The sequence below is a fragment of the Bombina bombina genome, chromosome 6 (assembly GCF_027579735.1).
Source record: "Bombina bombina isolate aBomBom1 chromosome 6, aBomBom1.pri, whole genome shotgun sequence".
Lineage (NCBI taxonomy): Eukaryota > Metazoa > Chordata > Amphibia > Anura > Bombinatoridae > Bombina > Bombina bombina.
Window position 1 is genome coordinate 375,829,256 of NC_069504.1, and position 25,246 is coordinate 375,854,501.

Sequence of the window (25,246 nt, forward strand, 5' to 3'; positions counted from 1 at the left end):
ATTGTGGTGGGTATGTGGTGGTGTAGATATTTATAAGTGTAGTGTTAGTTTGTGATCGTGGGATACTTCAGTTAAGGGGTAATTATGATTAGTGGTTAGGCACAGCAGCTATATTCTAAGGGATCATTTATTATACATCACCAATAGTGTTGTTATCTATCGTCAGCATCGCCGAACAATGGCATGTATAGTAAACACCTCTATGCGATGCCGCCTGTTAGCATCTATGTCAGGAGATTGGAATATTTCAACAAGATCGCTTGACATTGCTGTGGACGCCTTGGAATATCTCGCCCCCTTGTAGCACTTTTGATCATCAGCCCCTAACCATGAATATATTCTTTATTCCACAACAAATAAATGAAATAAAATATATTAGTATATTTTTGGATATAAGTCCAAAATACCTGTAACCTCAAACTCATAAAGAATATGAGGTTTAGTTATTAGACTATATATGCATTTATCTCCAAAAAAATTATACTTATATAATAAGTAAATATAAAAAAAATAACTATATAAAATATGCGTGATTGTTGTATTGTCTAAAATTCCCTGGTGGTCCAGTGGACTAAATGTTATAAATGCACATTAAAGTATTGGTAATAAAATTTACTTAGAGTTTAAAAGTTCCCTAGTGGTCTGTGGTGATGGCGTCCAGAGTGTTTGCTTATGGAATAAAGAGTATATTCAAGGGATAGTGTCTTTTTAAATGCAATTTCCTTAATCTAGAAATTTTTGTACAAAGACAAAACCCTACAATGACAGAATATTTAAGTAGATTTCTAAAGGGATCTAAACAGGAAATTAAATACACAGTCATCTCATCCTTACTACAGACAGGGATACACATTCCCTACTTGCAAAGTATAACCCCAATAACTGTGAGGTATACTAAAGAGAGCATGCCATTTGTTTTTGAAATACTACACTATATTATTTTTTTCTGTACTATCTCCTTTGCTTACTCCTTTCACAAACTTGAAGCTCTATTTTCAGACACACCCCCTTCTTTCTAAAATTAATACTTCCTGGAAGTAGCAAGCATAAAAGAAAAAAACAAAAATAGAAGAACATTTTTCTTTTTTTCAATTAAGGAGAAACAAATTCATAGAAAGACAGTGCTGAAAATTTTCATTTCTACCATGTACAAGGTTGGAGACAGTCTGATCAGGGGTCAAGTCCTACAAAAAAAGTGTGGGAACTCACGAGATATCCACCCCCTCACAATTAATATTGTTTTATACACACACAAACACACACACTGTATTTATATGTATATAATCTATATACTTTAGTTAATGAAAGCAAATTAAATAAAATGAAGGCTTGAATTGTTGCATTTGGGCCTGAGACTCCTCCTCTAACACAGAGTCTCACCCACTTAAGATGCAAAAGTCGTATTTCTGCTGAGGGGAGCTAAATAACCCCAGATCAAGCCAAACAGAAATGTAAGCACCAAGTGTTCCCCATAGCGAGGGTTGATCACACAGTAGGACCACTGCCAGGCTTGCATTTAGTCTATTGTAGGAAGTGTTACTGCCCATTACTATAGGATCTCACTATACCTCTAACCAGACTATGCTGCAGCTCCTCTTACCAACAGCAGCATTGTTTACTGAAGTGTTTCTGTTCTCTTTCTAGGGGGAACTTAGTTCCACCTGCAAAAGTAGTGCATGAACTCTGTTCCCATGCGTTCCCGCTCAACTTGACCTGAGTCTGATAGCACGAGGTAGAGTATTCCAGAGGACAGGAACAGCACATGAAAAGTTTTGGAGGAGAGAGAGATAGAAATAATAGGAGTGGAGAGACCAAGGTCAGACGTTGATCAAATAGCCTTCCATTGAGAAAGGCTCCTGCGAGAGCCAAAACGTTTGGAAATTAGCCTTTCCTTGCTGAATAAAGGCGATTGAGGAAATCCTGTGTCTGCCTGCTTTTTTGGATATCCCAGCTGCCAGCCTTGGGTAACATCCAGTGATCGTGTATACATATTTCCTGCAGAGCACCAGGTGATTGAACTGTTGCAGCGTACCATGTCCCTGCATCTATATATTATATATATATATATATATATATATATATATATATATATATATACACTGTATATATATATATATTTCTTTTAGGCATGTGGCACTTAATGACATTCTGTGAAACCTGAATTGTTATAGATTACATTTTGCCTTCTTTAGGTTTTGAAAAGCAACAATCTATATGCAAAGTGATATTGCATTCTCATTGTTCTCATTGTGAAACTATATTGGGACAGTTTACTGTCTTTCTCAATCGTTGTTTACAGACCATTTTATGTGTTTGTCTTGACTCTGTCTATTGCTTTATTTACACAATTGTATTATTTAATTAGTCACATATTATTATTCCCTGTTATTGTGCAATAATTATTTAACCTTTTCATTTGGGTTACCAGGTGATTTGTATAAGTATTTTTACTGAAGTTATTATTTTCATTAATTTCCATTTTCATTAATCAAAATTTTACCATTTAAAACCATCTGAATTCTATAAAACCTGTCAGAAAAAAACTTTCTTTTTGCATATCAAAGAGATTTTTGTAGCTGCCCCTTGCCATGTCCACAATTTGTGAAAATCTTCCATTATAAATTTATAATATAGAGGCAGCATCTATTGCATCACTTCTCAGCACAAAGAACAACCTTCACTGTGAAAATACGGTATAGAAAATGCCTTCCACACCTTACAGAGCAAATTCATTTAAAGGTACAGTCTACCATAGAATTGTTATTGTTTTAAAAGATAGATAGATACACTTTTGGTTTTCCCATCCCTTTAAGAACTTAAATGTGTCGCACTTGTCAGTATAAGATTATGGATCTTTTTGCTTAATGTTTTACAGTGTGTGCATCTAAGATTATAGAACTTTGTGCTTAGTGGATAACGTGTGTGTCTGAGATTGTAATCACTACCCATCAGTCAATCACATGTGGTAGCCATCAGTCAATCACAGACTCAGATATGTATACACTGTGAACTCTTGCACATGCTCACTAGGAGCTGGTGCTTCAGAAAGTGTGCATTTAAAAATTGGAAAATCTCTTAAAACTGCATGGCAAGGAATCATGAAACTTTAATTTTGACTTTAGTGTCCCTTTAATGACTAAAATGCTCAACAACATATCAGTAGAAAATATAGATGAAATGATGCTCAATTAAAGGGGCACGAAACATAAAATCTTCCTTTCATTATTCAGTTTCGGGCTTATTCCTGTTTAACCCTTTCTCAGAGTAAGTGGTTTCACTACATAATTTGTGTCCGCATCTGACACCTTGGGCTATTTGGGAGCATATTGAGCTACACCCAATGTAGCCTACTGAAGTATGCAGAACACCATGACAGTTGTAGTCACCCTGATGCCTATCACCTGCTCTAGTAAGCAACAGACCTTCTTGATGGTTTTATTTATCCTGATGCCTTAAGTCTGATCAAGAAAACAGCAGAGTAAGAAGCAGACCACGAAACTAACTGTATGAAGCTTTGTTCTAGGGCTTGTGAGTTTGTGTGTCAGAAATCATAGAGCTTTCTGGTGCTTGTGCAATAGTGTGCTTGATGTTAATAATATAAATGCTCTAATTCTCTTAGAACCATAAGTGTATACAAGTAAAAACAGCATGAGAAAGTATATGTCTTCATATGCAATATGTGTGCAGCCATACCCTGTGTTTGGGATGTAAAAGAGCTTCTAACATTGATTATTCTGTTTACCTTCTGGTTGTCATGAGGCTGATTCAAAACTGGCAATTTACTGACCCATTAAAACAGGTTATAGTAAAAAAAGATGAATGATGAAAGATTGCCTCTTTCTCTGCAAAAATCTAAACATGTCTAATAGGTCCAGAATTTATTCTTTCCCTTATCTTGTTTAAAAGTGTTACTTAAAAGTGTTATTTAAGGGGATAGTAAACACCTTGAGATGTTTTATTTTATATAACTGTTTAATTATGCATAATTGAAACAGCATTAAATATATAGCCATTATTATTTTTTGTCCCCTTTTCATGTAATTTAGCTCTGAAAATGGATCAATTTTTAATTCTCAGAACTTGAAATGCACATGCTGAATTTTCAAGGCTAACTAATATATATTTGTCTCTAATTGGCCTTATCAAATGACAACTGCAAAGCAATGTACTTTATACAAAGTTTATGACAGTGGCTAGCCTTGTTGTCTATGGACTAAAGCCCAGATTGGCTCCTCCAAATAAAATGTTTAGCTATTGAAAAATGATAGTAGTAAAAAAGATGTTAATTTGTTATAAAAACATTAAGACTTGGCTGAAATGTTACTCAATAGCAACATAACAGAAATGTCTTGTAATTACAATGTGTTTACTGTCCCTTTAATTGTTAGGCTAGTCTTATTCCTATTACTGGCATTCTAGCAAAATACATTTTGTTATGATTAGGATATTTTCTTTTTTGACTCACCTGAAAAGACTTCTGTGGGTGCTCGTGCTCATGCTCTAATACTAAAATGAATTTTTTTGATTCATTAGGGCATGCCATTTTTGCATAACTGATCCTAGCTAACAATGTCTATAACCCGAAGGGGTCAAACACATAGATAAAATCATGCTTTGGAGTGACTTGTATTGTAGCATTGCATAATCGCAGTGTGACAGCCGCTCCTCACTGGAGGTTTGGGTAGATAATAACAGGTGATTTTTTCTATAGAATGTCTAATATATGCCTTTTCCCATGAAAATGTTTGCAAAGTCTGACAAATCACAATGGAGGGATTGAACCAAAGTATATTGTAAAAATAAATTTTATTTTAACACCATTTCCATTTGTCATAATGTATAATCAACAAGAGAAAAATAATGAAACTTAAAGAAAGAGAATCTGTGTCTTTATTAATAGTCTTTATCATTTTAATGATCACCAGGCCAAGCACAAGCCAAGTGAGTGCAGATATCAACTGTCTCAATATGGCACTCATATTGTCAGTTTCAAATACAGAATCTTAAGACAGCACCATTGCTTTACATTATATGCAGTACTTTTTCATAAAGTGAATGTTTCCTGAAGAAAACCTGATGAACAGAAATAGTCAATGCAAAAATCTTATAAGCAAGCACCATAAGTAGATTAATCCTGTTTTGTATTGCACATAATCCCTGAGTGTTAAGGGACAAAGACATCTCTGTCATACACCTTTGTATATGTTATATACCACAGCACTTTTAATTAGTACAATTCTTAGGAAGGTTAATCCAAGTGAGTCTGTTGTTTTGCCAAGAGAGTAGAAAGTCTCCAGTCCATAAACCCTAATCCTTCTGACCGAGAGCTGGTCATGCCACAGACATCAACTCTACTCCCTTGTTCACAGCACCATTAAGCTCTAAACAAGTAACATTATTGATCAAAATGTCAAAGAAGGACACAGCTAATTTACTAGCTAGTTATTCTGACACACTACTGGAAAAGATTCATTACATTGATATATATCACAGATATAGGGGTCTATTTATGATAGTGCGGATGGACATGATACAATGTAGCATATCACATCCGCCGCACATCGATAAATGCCGACAGCATACGCTGTAGGCATTTATCATTGCACCAGCAGTTCTTGTGAACTGCTGGTGCAATGCTGCCCCCTGCAGATGGCTGCTAGCAGGGGGTGTCAATCAACCCGATCGTATTTGATCAGGTTGATTTCTGTCCGCCGCCTCAGAGCAGGCGAACAGGTTATGGAGCAGCGGTCTTTAGACCACTGCTTCATAACTTGTGTTTCTGGTGAGCCTGAAGGCTCGCCAGAAACACGGGCCTTCAAGCTCTATACGAAGCTTGATAAATAGGCCCCATAGCATCAAACACAAACATATACAAAACCTTAACATATATTGCACAAACGCTAACATTTACAGATGAAGCCTTCAGACTCAAATTCTTTTAAATCACAGAGAACAGCGGAGTAGGAAAACAACACAATTCTTCCTCTGAGAGTCTTTGAGTAAGAGAAAAAAAAATCTGGAATGCTCCCAGTGGTGGTTCTAGGTTGTTTCTAAGCAACACCAATCAATATTGTAGCACCCAATTCTTATAATGGTTATCAGTTATACATTTGCAATGTATTCCACTTTATGACAATTTATGATATGACCTGCACTTTTGTCAGGACAAGGAGAGAAAAAATGAGGGAACAGAGGTTTTGAATAAGAACAGCAGGAAAAAGTAGTAGAAAAGTATGCTACTCCCCCACAAGGGCCATCCTCTACCATGTTAGCACACTGTAAGGTCTAGAACCACCTATCGATGCTCCTTGAGCTAGCAGAGTCATTTAGTTCCTTCATTTCAGAGTAACTATAGATTTGTAGAGCCCTGGGGATGGCCATGTACAACAGGTGATCTAGAGAGAGGAACATCGTCAATGTAAGATATTGCTGGATTATCATAGCTTGTCTTGCCTTTAAGATTTGGAGATCTTTCAGGTCCAAATATAGAGTCAGTATCATCATGTTTCTCAGAACAGGTGCAGTGGTCAGTACAGCACAGAGTGGCACTTGTTATTATCCTGTCCATGGGTTTAAGGGAGTGCATCCAGGCAGGGAGGAAATCCCATGACTGCAGACTTTTTGGCAAATGATGTGGGCTATGAATTTGCAGTAAATTTACAGCACCAATGAAGAAGAAGAGACCAAGAAAGGGAGCACCAACACCCACAAGAACCTGCCAGCCAGCCATAGAGATGCCAAATATAAGGGAGGGAAGGAGTAAGAAACAAATAATGAGATAGAGTACAGCAAACCAGCGATATTTGGCTGTACGTTTTCCCAGGGTCTTTGCCATGCGGATGGGTAGTCGTGTGAATGGAAGTGGATACCACAACAAGATTCCTGAGATGTTAAAGAAGAAGTGGCATAGAGCAATCTGTAATACACAAACAATATCATAATTGCACACCTTTTGAAAAACAAGGTATGTAACAATTCCATTACATATAACCATTGAGACAGAATTATGGAAGCATGTACCAGTTTGCAATTAATAGCAATAGCTTTTAATAATGTTGAACACTACTGGTTGCAAGTCTGATAGAAATGAATAGCCTTTATTATTAATTGTTAGTTGTCTGGATTCCCTTGTGAGGCGCAACTAATAACAACAGGTCTTAGACTATTTGTGTATTTGTGTATTTTGACTAAAAAGTTTCCATTTGTGAGCAACTGTAAATACTTCAATAGACTCTAGAACAATGTCAATAAACACAATTATTCTCTTGATAAATGCATCTAGCATTTTAATAAAGGGCTCCAAATCTAAATGAATTATGTACATAAGACACACCATTAACCTGTTGGTATAGATCACAATTATTTGAGTGTATGTGTTTGGGTATGTTTTATGAAATGCATTCTACAATATACACAACAGAATGAATTGAGTTGTTAAAGCGACACATTACCCACATTACCCAAATGCTGAATAACTTGAAAGTAATGGAGCATACCTGTTAAAAGGTTTTTAGGAAACATAATTTGAATATCTCTATTTAAAAAAGGAAGATATTTTACCTCAAAAAATCCTTAGTAGCCATATCCCATTGCAAAGGATTTTAACCATCTAATCAGAATGTTAGTCTCATGACTTGCAAGGGAGAGTGCATCTAGAATATGCAGCCACTGTCAATTTATTTATCTTCTCATTTTAACAGAGTTTGCTATAAAATCTTGCAAGATTATTGTGAAATCCCAAATGATCACAGTAAAACAAAGTGGGGCCTCAGTACTGATAATATTGATTGACTGTTTTTTTCCCACTATTCTTATGATAATAGCTGAAAGAAAACTGTTCACAGAGAACTTACTCTGGTGAGTTGAAGACATTTTGGGCTAAAATAAGTTATTTTTTATATTAAGATATTAATGGGATATTTTTCTAGTCCACTTTTAATTGATGTACTGCATCACTTGGAAGTCAGTTAGCATAGGGTAACATGTTCCTTTAAATAATTTATTTTTGCCACACTACAGGATTATCGATCACAACTAGATTTTTATTTTTAAATAGTTTTGTAATGTTATTTTTTAATTTCTCTTCTCTAACTTTTCTGGATTTACTGAGGTGTATTGCCATTCTTGTATTTTTTTGGTTGGTTTCATTTCACTATATGTCCTATGTAATTCATTTATAATGTATGAGCTTGAGAAAGGGGCAGGAGTCCCTAAACGTTGCTCGCTAAACAAAAGGTTTGCTTGTTTAAGAGTGCCACCTTCATCTCTTTTGTTCATTTATAATGTATGTCATTTATAATGTATTTTGATAAATAAAATAAAAAAATAGATGTAATTTGTAAAAGTACAGCACAGGCCTTGAGGTGACGTTTAGCTATAAAAGTGTCAATTTGCTTTTAATCTACACCAGTGTAGCAAGAACTTACCTGGAAGGCACTTGCTAGTTTGTCTCCAGGACTTGCTAGTGCTGCCAGGATTGCTGTGGTAGTTGTGCCAATATTGGAGCCTAAGGTAAGTGGGTATGCACGCTCAATACTAATAACACCAATGCCTAGAAAAAAAAATGTAAAATAGTCACCAATAAAAATAAGTGTAACCATCTTACAAAAGGCTTTTCGAGACAGTTTACAACTATATTTCAGTCTATTAATTGCAATATTATTACAGACCTTCACTTAAAGGGACACTAAACCCAAATTTTTTCTTTCGTTATTCATATAGAGCATGAAATTTTAAGCAACTTTCTAATTTACTCATATTATCACAATTTCTCTTATTCTCTAGGTATCTTTATTTGAAATGCAAGAATGTAAGTTTAGATGCCAGCCCATTTTTAGTGAACAACCTGGGTTGTTCTTGCTGATTGGTGGATAAATTCATCCACCAATAAAAAACTGCTGTCCAGAGTACTGAAAAAAAAGCTTTGATGCCTTCTTTTTCAAATAAAGATAGCAAGAGAACGAAGAAAAATGAATAATAGTAGTAAATTAGAAAGTTGCTTAAAATTGCATGCGCTATCTGAATCACGAAAGAAAAAATTGGGTTCAGTGTCCCTTTAATAAAGAGGGAAAGCCCCTAATTCTAAGCTTTGTATTGATGACTTTAGCTATATATTTAACCCTTTGTTAAATATATAGTTATAGGCCAGCATTAGTGCACTAAGGAGTAACAAATTAGAACAGTTTATTTTGTAGAACCCTTTAGATCAGCTGAATGAATATTTCCTATATTTCTAAAAATGGAGACGTTTTAAGTATATTTTTCCCAGTATAAACAACATATGCTGTGTAGCGCAGTATAAATAATACAATGACCAACTAAAGCATATCTGCCACATTTCTGCTAAGATTTAAAACCCTTTGCTATATCCATTTTGCCTTTGCATTTCCTTTACGCATAAGACTGGCAAAATGTAACTGTGGTACTATATTAGGTTTTTTTTTTTCAAGTGCATTTGTTTTTATTTCCTGATAAAACTATAGTTCTGCTAGTCAATTCCACATCTCTTTTCTTCCAAACCCCTCAGACAAACCACTTCTCCTCTCTACCCTTACAGGAACATATTCACCATATTGCTGTCTACACACCCAGTACAACATGATATAGTTTCTTACATTCTAACTTTCTTTCCACTTTTAAAAAAATTAAGGAGGAAGTAAACCACTTGTAATTACAAAACTTATGTTGGTTTTCTACAGAATAACATACCAGCCAAATGTAAACATTTTAAAAACTAACTAGCATTAGTAGCATGTAGTTTGCTGCAATTGTTTTTCCATAGCCAAACTCCACCCACCACTAGTAAATCAAGGCAGACAACAAGGCTTCCAAGGTCATAGTGTTATTATATAGTGCACTGTTTTCCCATTATCTACTACAGCCAGTTAGGGAAAGATGTGTAGCAGGGTTAGCCTTGACAATTATGCAGTGTGCCTTTTTCATCTCTGACAATTATTAGAGCTAAATTATAGGAAAAAGCTAACATAAATAATGAAATTACATCAAACAATTTTTTTATTATGCATAACTAAATATTTCATATAAAAATATCAAGGTGTCCCTTTAACCCTTCTTTCTCTGTGTTGGCCAAACTGTTTATTACTGATTTCTATGTTTGCAAACATCAGTTTACAACTGAAATGTTTTTTTACAGGAAGATAAAAAAAACAACCACTGCATGGATGCACTTGTATTTTATTACAATATGCATCAATACAGGTGAAGAGATTTTTATATGAACTGTGTTGCTTATTCTAAACCAGTTAATCAAATTTGCCATGATTTCTGTGTACGAGTGATATAAAAGTATATATTTCATAAAAACATATGAATGCTTATATTTTTGTTTTTTGTAAATGATATAAATGTTTCAATTTTTCCACAATACAATATACAAGTTTAATGTATGATTAAAAAAAAAATGAAAAACCAAAAAAAAAAAAAAATATATTATTATAATATTATTGGAAGTGTCCTAGAATAATTTTCTTCTCGCATCTTAAAAATAGAAAATGAGGAAACCCTTTTGACATTTGAAATCTGAAGCAATTGTGTCATTTCTTCTGTAATGCAATACTAAAATATTTCACTAGATCTACACACTATACAGTCCTTATGTCAGGAAGATTGGCAGTTAATATATATTATAGCTATCTTTCTAAAGGCTCCCAAAGATGGAAAAATGTAAAATATTTCTGGTACTGTCAATGATGTGTTTAGTTAATTTCACTTTTTTTAATGAAAGCAAAAGTTATATATTTAAATTACGCCTTAAACGTTCCTATTTTTATTTACAGAAACTGTGAATTTAAGAGCTTTAGCAAGCAAAGGTTTGTAAACCCAAGTTGTTTTGTGAACTGTATTTTATTGCTGAAAAATAAACATGGTTTATTGATATTGGAATGCATAACATATCCTGCTAAACTAGCCCACCTCATTTATCTTTGTTTGTGGAGCTATGCCAGCGGTATGCTTGCACTGGCTGAAGCCAAACCTCAGATTCTTCACAGAACTTCCTCTAATATTACCACAGCAATTTCTTTCACTGAAGGATTACAGCTCAAGCACATACTTGTGAAAATACACCTGCTATTCAACCTGTCTGCTCACCTCACTTTTGTGGGTTTTAGTCCAATTTTAACCCTTAACATTCTGTATAAAATAAATATTCAAACATACACACACACATAAATAAAGAATAGGGACAACATACGTTATCACAGACACCAAGGTGTTACTGAAAACCAATTCTGAGGAAGTATTGACATAGTTTAAAATTAAAGATCCTATCAATGATGTATACACCCAAATAGCAAACATTCTTATTTGTGTATGCTAAACAATAATAATATATATTTATTGAACTATGTCCAACTTGCAATGTTTGTTGTATTGGTTTTGTAGACAAAGATAATCTACAGCTGACCTCACATCTGAATATTTGTCATTGTCTGCTTATAAAGATCTGTATAAACATAAAACATATACATTGCTTTAGTACAGAAACATTTACCATGCAGTTGGTATTTTATTATGCTATTTTGAGAACTGTCTAATACTTAAACATGGAAATTTGTGCATTTTCACATGCAGAACTAAGGGGCCGATTTATGAAAGTGAAGGCTCGCACAGAAACAGGGGCATCAGTGATAAATCTGCCCCTAAATGTATTTTTCCAGTGTCCCTAGGTAATTCTCTGTGTTATTTACCTTGTGTCAAAGGGTGTTGCAGCTAGATTCTATATCCAGCAACCCCTGACAATTCAATTATCTCTGATTAAGAAAAATATCTATGTTCCACAGTACAGGTTTTGATTTATTGTACAGGGCAGTAAAAGGAACATTAAACTTTCATGATTCAGAAAAAACATGCAAGTTTTAACAGCTTTCCAATTTTCTTCTGTTATCTAATTTTCTTTGTTATATTGGTTTCCTTTGTTGGAAAGCATGTACAGATAGGCTCAAATGCAGCAATGCACTACTGGGAGCTAGCTGCTGATTGGTTGTTGCATAAATGCCTCTTGTCATTGGCCTACCTGATGTGTTCAGCTAGCTCCTAGTAGTAAATTACTGTTCCTTCAACAAAGAAATGAAGCAAATTTAATAACAGAAGTAAATTGGAGACTTGTTTATTGTATGCTATATCTGAATCATGAAATATATTGTCTTGATTTCATGTCCCTTTAAAGGGACACTGAACCCAAAAAAAAATTTATTTTGTGATTCAGATAGAGCATGCAATTTTAAGCAACTTTCTAATTTACTCCTATTATCAATTTTTCTTTGTTCTCTTGCCATCTTTATTTGAAAAAGAAGGCATCAAAGCTTCTTTTTTTGGTTCAGATGTCTGGACAGCACTTTTTTTATTGGTGGATGAATTCATCCACCAATCAGCAAGAACAACCCAGGTTGTTCACCATAAATGGGCCAGCATTTAAACTTACATTCTTGCATTTCAAATAAAGATACCAAGAGAATGAAGAAAATTTGATAATAGAAGTAAATTAGAAAGTTGCTTAAAATCTCATGCTCTATCTGAATCTCGAAAGAAAAAAATTTGGGTTCAGTGTCCCTTTAAGTCTCCTTCATATAGAATGTGAGATAAGAGGGTGGATGGTAAAATATCATGACATGACTGGCCAGTCAAGTACCCCTCTCTGTGGAAATACCCCATAGGCAGCTGCTTAATGTGCTTACTCATAATCCATCTTTTTTTTTTTTACTTAAATACACCCTACAAGGCTCATTGTGCCATAAATATGCAGAGTTATTGACTTTTTAATATACTTCTCAGTTTTATTGACATATGTTGAAGCAAGAGGTGAGAAACAGCTGTAAACACCATGGGGTTGATTTATCAAGCTCTAACGACCACTGCTTCATAACTTTTCCACCTGCTCTGAGGCCGCGGACAGAGATCAACCCGATCGAATACGATCGTGTTGATTGACACAGTGATTAAGAGTTAGTAGAAAGAATATAACGGCAACTTCCTCCTGATTACATTAGCCAGTGGCAAGTACAGGGCCAGTATAAAAGCTGACAAAGTCACATAAAGTACCATCAGATAACACATTGATGTGATGAATGTTAACATAAGTACTCACCAATTAATGGTGTAATTGCTGAGGTGAACACAGAGCTGCTCTGAACAACAAAAGTCATTCCTGCGCCCACTAGCATAGCAAAGTAACCAGTGAGCCACGTGAATGGGTAAGGGAAATCTGAAAGTAGATAAAATATGGTCATTATACATCAATTGTTAGGCTGACCATATTGCCGCTTTAAAAAGGGACACATATGAAAAATAAATATGTTAGGGCTGTTTTATGGGCTGTTTAAAGAAATGGTTTTGTATAAGAACCCTCACATATGTATTTTTCATATGTGTTCCTTCTTAAAGCGGCAATATGGTCAGCCTATCAATTGTCCTCTTTTAAAAATTGCTTTAAATACAGTGAAACAAAACAGAATTTCCTATTTTTATTTATACAATTTTTACAAAGTCATTTTCATAAAGTAATGCTTATTTGTTTATCAATGAATCTCCTCAGTTATCCTTTAACCCCTTAACGACCAAGGACGTACGCCACACGTCCTCAAAAAAAATACACTTAATGACCGAGGACGTGTGGCATACGTCCTTGGTCTGGAAAGCAGCTGGAAGCGATCCTGCTCGCTTCCAGTTGCTTTCCGGTTATTGCAGTGATGCCTCGATATTGAGGCATCCTGCAATAACCTTTTTTAGCAATCCGGCGCAAAGAGAGCCACTCTGTGGCCCTCTCTGCACCGGACATCACCGGCTAAATTCGTTGGTGGGTGGGAGCCGGTTCGGGAGGCGGGGTGGCGGCCATCGATGGCCTTGATGATGTGTAGGGGGGCGGGATCGTGGGCGGGGGGTGATCGGAGGCGCGCACGGGCGCGTGTGCGTGCACGGGAGGGCGGGGGCGGGGGCGTGCACGGGGAGGGAGCGGGTGGGAACCGCTACACTGCAGAAAAAAAGGTTGTATTAAAAGTTAAAAAGTTAATAAAAAAATTGTATTTATATATATAAAATACATTAATCAGGGGGTGGGGGATTGGTCTGTGGGGGGGGGAAGCTACACTACAGAAAAATAACATAATAATTAAAAAAATTACCAGTACCCAAGATGGCCCCCAATAAGGCAGAGGGGGGGGGGTTAGAGAGCTGTTTTGGGGGGATCAGGGAGGTTGGGGGCTAAGGGGGATCCTACAAAGTAGCATATGTAAATATGCTAAAAATGTATTTTATTTTTTAAAAAAAAAAACACTTTTATTTTAGTACTGGCAGACTTTCTGCCAGTACTTAAGATGGCGGGGACAATTTGGGGGTGGGGGAGGGAAGGGAGCTGTTTGGGAGGGATCAGGGGGTCTGATGTGTCAGGTGGGAGTCTGATCTCTACACTAAAGCTAAAATTAACCCTGCAAGCTCCCTACAAACTACCTAATTAACCCCTTCACTGCTAGCCATAATACACGTGTGATGCGCAGCAGCACTTAGCGGCCTTCTAATTACCAAAAAGCAACGCCAAAGTCATATATGTCTGTTATTTCTGAACAAAGGGGATCCCAGAGAACCATTTACAACCATTTGTGCCATAATTGCACATGCTGTTTGTAAATAATTTTAGTGCGAAACCTAAAATTGTGAAAAATTTAGCGTTTTTTTTTTTTAATTTGATTGCATTTGGTGGTGAAATGGTGGCATGAAATACACCAAAATGGGCCTAGATCAATACTTGGGGTATTTCTGCTATTTATGAACAAAGGGGATCCCAGAGAAGCATTTACAACCATGTATGCTATAATCGCATACGTTTTTTTGTAAATAATTTCAGTGAGAAACCTAAAGTTTGTGAAAAAAATTGTGAAAAAGTGAACAATTTTTTTTTATTTGATCGCATTTGGCGGTGAAATGGTGGCATGAAATATACCAAAATGGGCCTAGATCAATACTTTGGGATATCTTCTAAAAAAAAATATATACATGTCAATGGATATTCAGGGATTCCTGAAAGATATCAGTGTCCCAATATAACTATCGCTAATTCTGAAAAAAAGTGGTTTGGAAATAGCAAAGTGCTTCTTGTATTTATGGCCCTATAACTTGCAAAAAAAGCAAAGAAAATGTAAACATTGGGTATTTCTAAACTCAGGACAAAATTTAGAAACTATTTAGCATATGTTTTTTTGGTGGTTGTAGATGTATAACAGATTTTGTGGTCAAAGTTAGAAAAAGTGTGTTTTTTTCCATTTTTTTCCTCATATTTTATAATTTATTTTATAGTAAATTATAAGATATGATGAAAATAATGGTATATTTTGAAAGTCCATTTAATGGCGAGAAAACGGTATATAATATTTGTGGGTACATTAAATGAGTAAGGGGAAAATTACAGCTAAACACAAACACCGCAGAAAAGTAAAAATAGCCTTGGTCCCAAACGGACAGAAAATGGAAAAGTGCTGTGGTCATTAAGGGGTTAAACTAAGAAAAAATATGGCTATGCTGCAGTATTAAACAATGTTTTCCAGAACATCTGGGTACACCCAGAGTTGGAGGTACTCAATGCTTATACACAGTGCACATATGTGAAAGAAAAAATAATTTTCCCAAAAGCACCAACATTTTATAAAAAAATCTTTCAGGTTTTATCATATGTAAACAGAAAACTGAAATAATCACCTTTACAATGTGAAATTACTAAAAAAACATAATCAATACAAATAAAACAATAGTAATTTACAACAATGTGCACTTGTTATTTAAGGATATTGTCTTTTAGACTCGTTTCTGTTGTTGAGTTTATCTTGGGAAAATGTTCCTTTAAGACATTCACCTTTTCCACACCAGGGGGTCGATCCGATAAAAATCGTCGCCCGCAAAAGTCGGCGACGCCAATATTTGCACGGGTTTGGGTTCCTATATACGGCGTAACCTAGAAGTTACGTGCGTATATTTCTGCCGTCGCCCGTAGTTTTTTGGGCCATAGGCAGGTATACCAAACCCGCGCAATTTGGTATCCAATATACAGCGTAAGGACTTACGTGGCGAAAATGGAGAAATCTTACTGTAAGAAGCCTTACGCTGACTATTGGAGCCCCGTAACTCCCTAAACTGGCTGCTAAAATAAACCTAACACCTAAGGCATGCGCAATGTCTATCTCCCTGTCAACCGCGATCTGCTAAAATAAACCTAACACCTAACGCATGCGCAATGTCTATCTCCCTGTCAACCGCGATCGCTAAAAATAAACCTAACACCTAACGCATGCGCAATGTCTATCTCCCTGTCAACCGCGATCCCCCGCCGCAATCCCTAATAAAGTATTTAACCCCTAAACCGCCACCATCTACATAAACTAACCCCCTACTGTGAGCCCCTAAAACCGCCACCATCTAACTGATCTATCCCCTAATGTGAACCCCTAAAACCGCCACCATCTAACTGATCTATCCCCTAATGTGAACCCCTTACACCGCCGCCATCTATATTAAAATTATTAACCTCTAATTTAATCTACCTACCCCACCGCCAGCTATATTATCTATATTAACCCTAAGTATATTATAGTTAATATAGTTATTACATTATATATATTAACTATATTAACCCTAATTATATTAGGGTTAATATAGTTAATATAGTTACTATAGTATTTATATTAACTATATTAACTCTATCTAACCCTAACACCCCTAACTAAATTCTTATTAAATAAATCTAATTCATATTATAAACTAAAATATTCCTATTTAAATCTAAATACTTACCTATAAAATAAACCCTAAGATAGCTACAATGTAATTAATAATTACATTATAGCTATGTTAGGGTTTATATTTATTTTACAGGTAAATTGTTAATTATTTTAACTAGGTATAATAGCTATTAAATAGTTATTAACTATTTAATAGCTACCTAGTTAAAATAATTACCCAATTACCTGTAAAATAAATCCCAACCTAAGTTACAACTACACCTACACTATCAATAAATTAAATAAACTACAAATATCTATCTAAAAATACAATTAAATAAACTAAACTAAATTACAAAAAAAAACCCACTAAATTACAAAAAATAAAAAAAAGATTACAAGATTTTTAAGCTAATTACACCTATTCTAAGCCCCCTAATAAAATAATAAAGCCCCCCAAAATAAAAAAATTCCCTACCCTATTCTAAATTAAAACAAGTTCAAAGCTCTTTTACCTTACCAGCCCTTAAAAGGGCCATTAGCGGGGCATGCCCAAAGAAAACTGCTCTTTTGCCTGCAAAAAAAAAAACACAATACCACCCCCCAACATTACAACCCACCACCCACATACCCCTAATCTAACCCAAACCCCCCTTAAATAAACCTAACACTACCCCCCTTGAAGATCTCCCTACCTTGTATTCACCCCGCCGGGCAGAACTCCTCATCCGATCCGGGCGATGTGTTCCAGCAAGCGGCAGTGAAGTCTTCTTCCATCCGGGCGATGTCTTGAAGCAAGCGGCAGAGAGTCTTCTTCCATCGGAAACGTCTTCAAGCAAATCGGCATCTTCAATCTTCTTACTTCGCTCCTCCGCCGCGGAGCATCCTTCCGGCACGACGACTTCCCGACGAATGAGGTTCCTTTAAATGACATCATCCAAGATGGCGTCCGTCGAATTCCGATTGGCTGATAGGATTCTATCAGCCAATCGGAATTAAGGTAGAAAAATCTGATTGGCTGATTGAATTAGCCAATCAGATTCAAGTTCAATCCGATTGGCTGATATCGGCGGGGTAGGGGCTCACTTTAGGGGGTAGGTAAGGTAGATGGCGGCGGTGTTAGGGGCTCACTTTAGGGGGTTATAGATTTAATATAGCTGGCGGTGGTTTAGGGGTTAATAACTTTATTAGGTAGCGGCGGGCTCCGGGAGCGGCGGTTTAGGGGTTAATACATATTTTATTGTTAGGATAGTGAGGGGGGATAGCGGATAGAGGGTTAGACGTGTCGGGCTATGTTAGGGAGGCGTGTTAGACGTGTCGGGCTATGTTAGGGAGGCGTGTTAGACAGTGCGGGTGATTTAGACTTTAGTCAGGTTTTGTAGGCGCTGGCAGTTTCTAACGTGCCGCAAGTCACTGGCGACGCCAGAAATTTGTACTTGCGCAGATTTCTGGACATCGCTGGTTTGTCAGACTTACGGCACGTTAGCATCTGACGGCGACATATATGGGATAGCTCGAGTTGCGAGCTGAAACTGCGGGCGACGCGGGTTCCCTCGCTTGCGCCGCAAACTACGATATATCGGATCGCGCCCCAGAATCCTCAAAATTAAGGGAGAGAGGTACAAACAATAGTGAAGTTCTGTGATTAAACGATATATGTGAATAATATAGGACCACTCTCACACACTTGAGAGCTAATGACTGAGCTCTCAGTTGTATTTGCTCAATATTATCCCACTCCTCTGGCAGGTTAGATAACAGGAGACCGCAGGATCCAGATAAATATTTATTTAAAACATATATAAAAACATCAGATATAGGACATTGCATAAGCACACTGGCGTTAATGGACAAGCAACAGTACAGGTGTATGATCTACAGCTGAAGGAATGCCGTGGCATCTCAGCATTCCCAGCTGATCTTGGATCAGATTTAGTTCATTTACATTCAGAGGGTCCCGCCTTACGTGATGTGTCCTAAATGATAATCATTTAGGACACATCACGTAAGGCGGGACCCTCTGAATACAACTGAGCTCAGTCATTAGTTTTCAAGTGTGTGAGTATGGTCCTATAGTATTCACATATATCTTGTAATCACAGAACTTTACTAGGGTTTGTACCTCTGTCCCTTCATTTTGAGGATTCTGGTGTGGAAAAGGTGAAGGTCTTAAAGGAACATTTCCTTAAATGAACATTTTCCCAAGATAAACACAACAACAAAAAACAGTTTAAAAGAGTATGTCCTTTAATAACAAGTGCACATTGTTGTAAATTACTATTGTTTATTTTTATTGCTTAGGTTTTATCATTACAATGAGTGGATACGCTAGCAAAGCATGGTTATTAAAAGTTAACTTTTACTTATATATAGTAAAAAATAATAGGATTTTAAAATGTGTCTATTACAATAATTATAGGATCTGTTTGGAAATAACCACACATATATACATTTTTTTTCAAATCCATATATATTTACAGATCATACAGTTGCAACCATACATTAAAAATGATAATTATTCCCATTGATGCTGGAGGCATGACTAAAAAAAAATAGATGGTCCTTTTCCAATGCCTATTGGTGACAATTACTGATCCACATGTGGATCCAATAATAAAATAGTTACTGCTTGGTCGTTCCTGACATGATACAACAATGATTTAAAAACACAGGGTTCTCCATGTATGCGTGAAAACGCTATAAAGTCTGATGTCAACCTTAAGCATGCCCATTAAATATTAACTAATATCTAAAGGAACATCAGACCCCAAGCCTGACGCGCATTTCACCTAAACAGCTTTATTGTGATGTTATAACCTGAAAGAATTAAAAAAAAAGACTAAGTGCTTTTTGGATTGCTCTTTTCTTCTTTCGTGTGTCTCTTCAGTTATCACCTAGATTTATGGTTTGCAGTGAGGTAATATAATGTAATAATAAAAATGATTTGTACATTAGAGTATTGTATTATTACACAAATTGTATATTATAAAATGTGTTCTTGGCAAGTTTCATGTATTTGGAGATATTCACATAAAGCTGATTTTATACAGCTTACATAAACTTTTTTTTTAGAGTTACACACTCTCTATTATCTGGTTTGTGCTTTCTTGGTTAATACACGCTGATGCCCATTATAGTCAAAGTGCATCTGTTTTCATACATGTATTTTGTGTACACAGATTTTCCTCCTTAATAAAATTTAGCATTTGTTATATTGCTTTACTTACCAGTATTAATTGCTGTCTTGATGGCTTTGGCCACTTGCCCCTTTAAGACAGAATTAAGGATTTTGACCAACATCACCAAGCAAGTACAAAGAATAACAAGAGAACCAGCCAGTAATATCAGGCCCACGGCCAGGTCAGGTAAGTGAGAGTTTACAAACAAATGGTTACCTGGAAAGTAAAAATAGCTTTATTCTTAAATTCAGGGAACAAAAATGTATCCTAAAAATGACAACATAATTAGTTCTCTAAAATATTATTAGTTTAAATAGATGGTGTCAAATATCTTCCTCAGCATATAGATAAAGCCTTTGTTCATTTGCAGGAAATAAGATCTCTGGCATAAAAGATCTGTAGCTAAGCACAGACACTGTACTATTTCTTCTTTGGCATTTCACCTTGTTATAAATGTGTCTATTCACTTACATTTCTCTGTCCATTCGGTGACAGATAAATTCTTTATAATCCATGTGGTATTCCCTTCCTGCCAACATTGCCCCAAGGAGTTACAATGATTAATACCTTCCATTGAGTTATCAGGAAAAAGCTAAAATTAAAAGAAAAAAATATAATGTTAACTATTTAAAACAATGAGAGAAAGAAAGAGAGAAAGAAAGAAAGAAAGAAAGAAAGAAAGAAAGAAAGAAAGTGTGATGGGGAATTAATTCACGTTATTGAGTTACTGGTCATTGAAAACTTTAAAATGTGATAGCAAACTAGAGTTTTAGAGAATTTGAGCATTTTATTAGTACTATAATGTCCATTTCCTTCTGTAGTAGTTCTCTCATTTGTAGTATTCTAATCCAATGCTGTATGCATTTTGTTTCATTAACTTATAAATGATGTGTTCTATTGCTTGTGCAACACCACCCCTTTCTCTAGTGCAACAAATTGCATGACAGCAGGGCTTCAGTCATCTCAGATTAATAAGTCTAGGTTGCATGAGCGGTGCTTCTTAAAGGGACATAATACTCATATGCTAAATCACTTGAAACTGATGCAGTATAACTGTAAAAAGCTGACAGGAAAATATCACCTGAGCATCTCTATATAAAAAAGGAAGATATTTTACCTCACAATCTCCTCAGCTCAGCAGAATAAGTTCTGTGTAAAAAGTTATACTTCACCTGCTCCCAGCTGCAGGTAAAAATAAAAAAAAAATGAAGAAATGAACAGCAGCCAATCAGCATCAGCAGTGCTGAGGTCATGAACTCTTACTGTGATCTCATGAGATTTGACTTAACTCTCATGAGATTTCATAGTAAGCTTCCTTTACCTGATTGGTGAAATAATATGAGAGTTCACGAGGCTCATCCTTTCAGCTGTCCCAGGACAGACACACTAAAATGCTGCTTAGAAATCCTTTACAATGGGAGGTGGCTACTGAGGAACTTTTGAGGTAAAATATCTTTCTTTTTTCTATTTTCTAGTCAGCTTTTTTACAGCTATGCTGCATCACTTTCAAGTGTTTAAACATTTGGATATTATGGCCCTTTAACTTTAGGCTCTCGTGAGTGAGCCACATACACTATACTAGATATAAACAGGACAGGCCTGTGTTGTGAGTGATAACTGTGTGCGCTAAGCCTGTATCCAAACTGATTACACAGCTTCATAAATGGGGGCCATAGTGAAAAACCAGTGTGTCGGAAGTACAAAAAATCTTGAGACAACTGCAAAATGCAGAAAAATATAAATATAATGCCACTTGTAGTTTACATAATAAATCAAAGCCTTTATTGTAGATACAATTTAAAATATCAGAGTGAAAAAAGGGGGTAAAAGGTAAAACATACTCCTGATCTAACTATTTTTCTCAACACACTATACTTATAGGGGTCAATTTATCAAGAGGCGAGCAGACATGATTCGCTGTAGCGAATCATGTCTGCCAGACCTTGCTAAATGCTGACAGCATACCCTGTCGGCATTTAACATTTCACAAGCATTTCTTGTGAAATGCTTGTGCAATGCCGCCCCCTGCACATTCGCGGCCAATCGGCCGCTAGCAGGGGGTGTCAATCATCACAATCGTATCTTATGACCGCTGCTTCTTAACTTATATTTCCGGCGAGCTGGAAACTTCGCATGGAGAAAGCAGCATCCGCTGCTTATTAAATCTCCCCCGTAGACCATCAACTGAAAAACTTTTCCTTAGGGGTGGCAAAATTTAAATATGGTTCTGGACTGTCATTGGCCTCATTAAGTTGTGGCATTTAACTTGGGGCATCATATTACCCACAGAAGGCTTGTGACATTATTCTAACATGATTGTTATTTGACCCAAAATATGTCACTAGTTTACAGGGGAATAAAAAACTGCAGACAACAATAATTGGGTTATATAGTTTATGGGAACTGTCTCATTAGAAGACAGATTACAAGTTGAGCACAAAAAGCGAAAGCGATATTTGGACTCAACAAAGTGTGTTAAAATGTGTTAATTAAAATATTTGAATTTGAAAGTTATTGCTAATGGGGAGCTTCGATAATCATTTTAATTTATTGTTACGTTTGAATTATTTCATCAAAACGTTTTACTTGTGAATTTAAACATATACGGCTAGATTACAAGTGTCGCACTAATGATAGAGCAGGACACTATAAGCAGTATCGCTGAATCACACTGACATTAGCACGCAACACCATATTACAAGTCAATGGTAAAACTGATTTACCAGAGAAGGGTTAGCATGACTGGCTGACTTTTTATAATAAATATTTTAATATTGATAAAAAGGCTGTAAAATGGCTATGGTATATGACAAGGTGCTTGACTGGAAAGGGCTCCAATGTGTGTGTATGTATATATGTGTATATACTGTATATATATATATATATATATATATACGTGGAGAAGATTTAGTAAATTCTACAGCGCTTCTCCACGTATTTCTCCTCTTGTGTCTAGAGTTTAGAGGGTAATCTCTTTACACTATATACTGTTTATTCCAGCAGCTTCTCCCTATTACCTACACAGCTGTGCGCCTCCAGTTCAGCTGCTTGTTTCTACAAGTACTGTGCTTTACAAAATCTTTTTATATATATATATATATATATATATATATATATATATATATATATATATATATATACAGTATATACACATACATACATACTGTATATACACACATATATTTATATATCTATATGTTGTGATGTTGTGTATGTATATGTGTATACATGTGTATTTATGTGTTTATATGTGCAAATATGTAAGTGCACACATATATCCATATATACACATAAATACACAAATATAGCCATATAAAGACAAATACAGTATATACACATTTGAGCCCTTCCCAGTCAAGTACTTTGAAACAAGCAATATCATTCTTAAACAAATTCATATGTTCTTCATACAACATTCTTTATTTTTAAAAATATATTTCAAGATATATCTGTATATACAATCTCTCTCTCTCTCTCTCTCTCTCTCTCTCTCTCTCTCTCTCTCTCTATATATATATATATATATATATATATATATATATATATATAGAGAGAGAGAGAGAGAGAGAGATATGATATATATATATATATATATCATATATCGGTATATAATCATAAAGATTTATAGTTATAGATCTATATTTAAAAAAATTAATAAATCATATATATATATATATATATATATATATATTTATTTATATTTAAAAATAGTGAAGAACATAGGAATTTGAAATATTCATAACTGAAAAGGTTTTCTTAGTGCGCCCCATAAAAGTCTATGGGGAGGAGTTAGAATGGTTGCATTAACTTTAGGATTTATGATATTGCTAAATGTTTACTTTCAATTTGTAATACTCGTGTTAATCTGACCATATTATTATTTAATTTACGTGTAGTTAGCGTTTAAGCGTAACACAATATTAGCGTGCCAGTTATAATCTAGGCCACAGTATATTAACTTTAAGTTGTGTTTTTTTATAAAAATGTCAGTTTGTGAATGCCTTACCTCTGGTATCTTTTTATTGCACATTACTCGGATTAAACTCTTGTTCCGGAGCGTCTCATCTCCAATGGCAATCCCCGTTATTACAGAGCTGTCCAGCTGTGAGTTAAAAAAATTGATAATATTTAAAACAGGCAATAAATAACCTTACTCTTCATATACTGATATCTTAAAATAGTTTTCTATTATTCTCTTTAGTGCATTACTGTGCATTCAGTACCAGAATGTAGGGATAGTGTTACACTTTCTGTAAATGCCAAGAATAATAACAGAAATATTTATTCCACTGCATGTCTCACAAACAGGGTACTTTTTACATTTAATTGTCTTCTACCATTTTTAAAAGGGACACTCTACTGCAAAACTACTGACCCTAGCTATCCATGAGTTTAACCCCACAAATGGGTTAAATACATATGTAAGTTCCACACGTGAGCTACAAGTATTTCGGCTCCCTAGCTGAGAACCATTAGTGAACCAATCAGAAGGGGAAGTCACACATGCCTGCCAATTACTGATGATTTCCTGTACAATATCTGTAATATCTGCATCTGCTGAGGGAGACTCTAACCATGGGCTAGATACATAGATGCTTATTAATTTGCTGTAAGGTCTTGTTGTGAAGGCAAAATCACTTTCAAACTTCATTGAGCATCGCTTCACCTATATTTAGTACAGCTTCATTAGTGGGTGTTCCTGCCATTCAAATAGACAGATACAATTATTGCCCAATACATGATAACTTGTACAATGAATGAGACCCTATTGCATAGTGATTAAAACAATTACAAGTGCAATAGCTTCAAAATTACCCCTTGACACATGGTTAATATTAATGCAAGTGTGTTTTGTTACAGATAAGTATTTTCACTGGGTAGAAGGAGAGCTATGGAAATAAATATAAGAAAGAGACCTCACAACAGCACTCTTTTATCACTGGGGGGACAATTACACCTATACAAGTGAACATAAACACTATCAGTGGATAATGATAATTTACAACAAAGTTGAGAATATATTCTGTACAAGAAAAACACCTACGAACATACTAACGCCTAGATTTAGAGTTCTGCAGTAGGCATCAAAACCAGTGTTAAGGGCTCCCTGCTTTTTACCACCCGCTGGTATTTAGAGTCAGTCAGGAAAGGGTCTAACGGTCACTTTCCAGCCGCGACTTTTCCATACCGCAGATCCCCTTACGCCAATTGCGTATCCTATCTTTTCAATGGGATCTTCCTAACGCTGGTATTTAGAGTCTTGGCTGAAGTGAGCGTTAGAACTCTAACGACAAAACTCAAGCCGCAGAAAAAAAGTCAGGAGTTAAAGGGACAGTCAAGTCCAAA

The 25,246-nt window shown here is 35.6% G+C and overlaps 1 protein-coding gene across 1 annotated transcript in view; it reads right to left on the bottom strand.

Moving 5' to 3' along the window:
* Positions 1 to 6,349: 6,349 nt before the first annotated feature.
* SLC34A1 (solute carrier family 34 member 1) overlaps positions 6,350 to 25,246 on the bottom strand; it is a 121,321-nt gene continuing 102,424 nt past the window's right edge. The window contains 6 exon segments of the mRNA XM_053719272.1: positions 6,350 to 6,916; positions 8,427 to 8,551; positions 13,106 to 13,222; positions 19,949 to 20,116; positions 20,372 to 20,492; positions 23,907 to 24,002. Coding sequence (XP_053575247.1) covers positions 6,350 to 6,916; positions 8,427 to 8,551; positions 13,106 to 13,222; positions 19,949 to 20,116; positions 20,372 to 20,492; positions 23,907 to 24,002 — 1,194 coding nt within the window.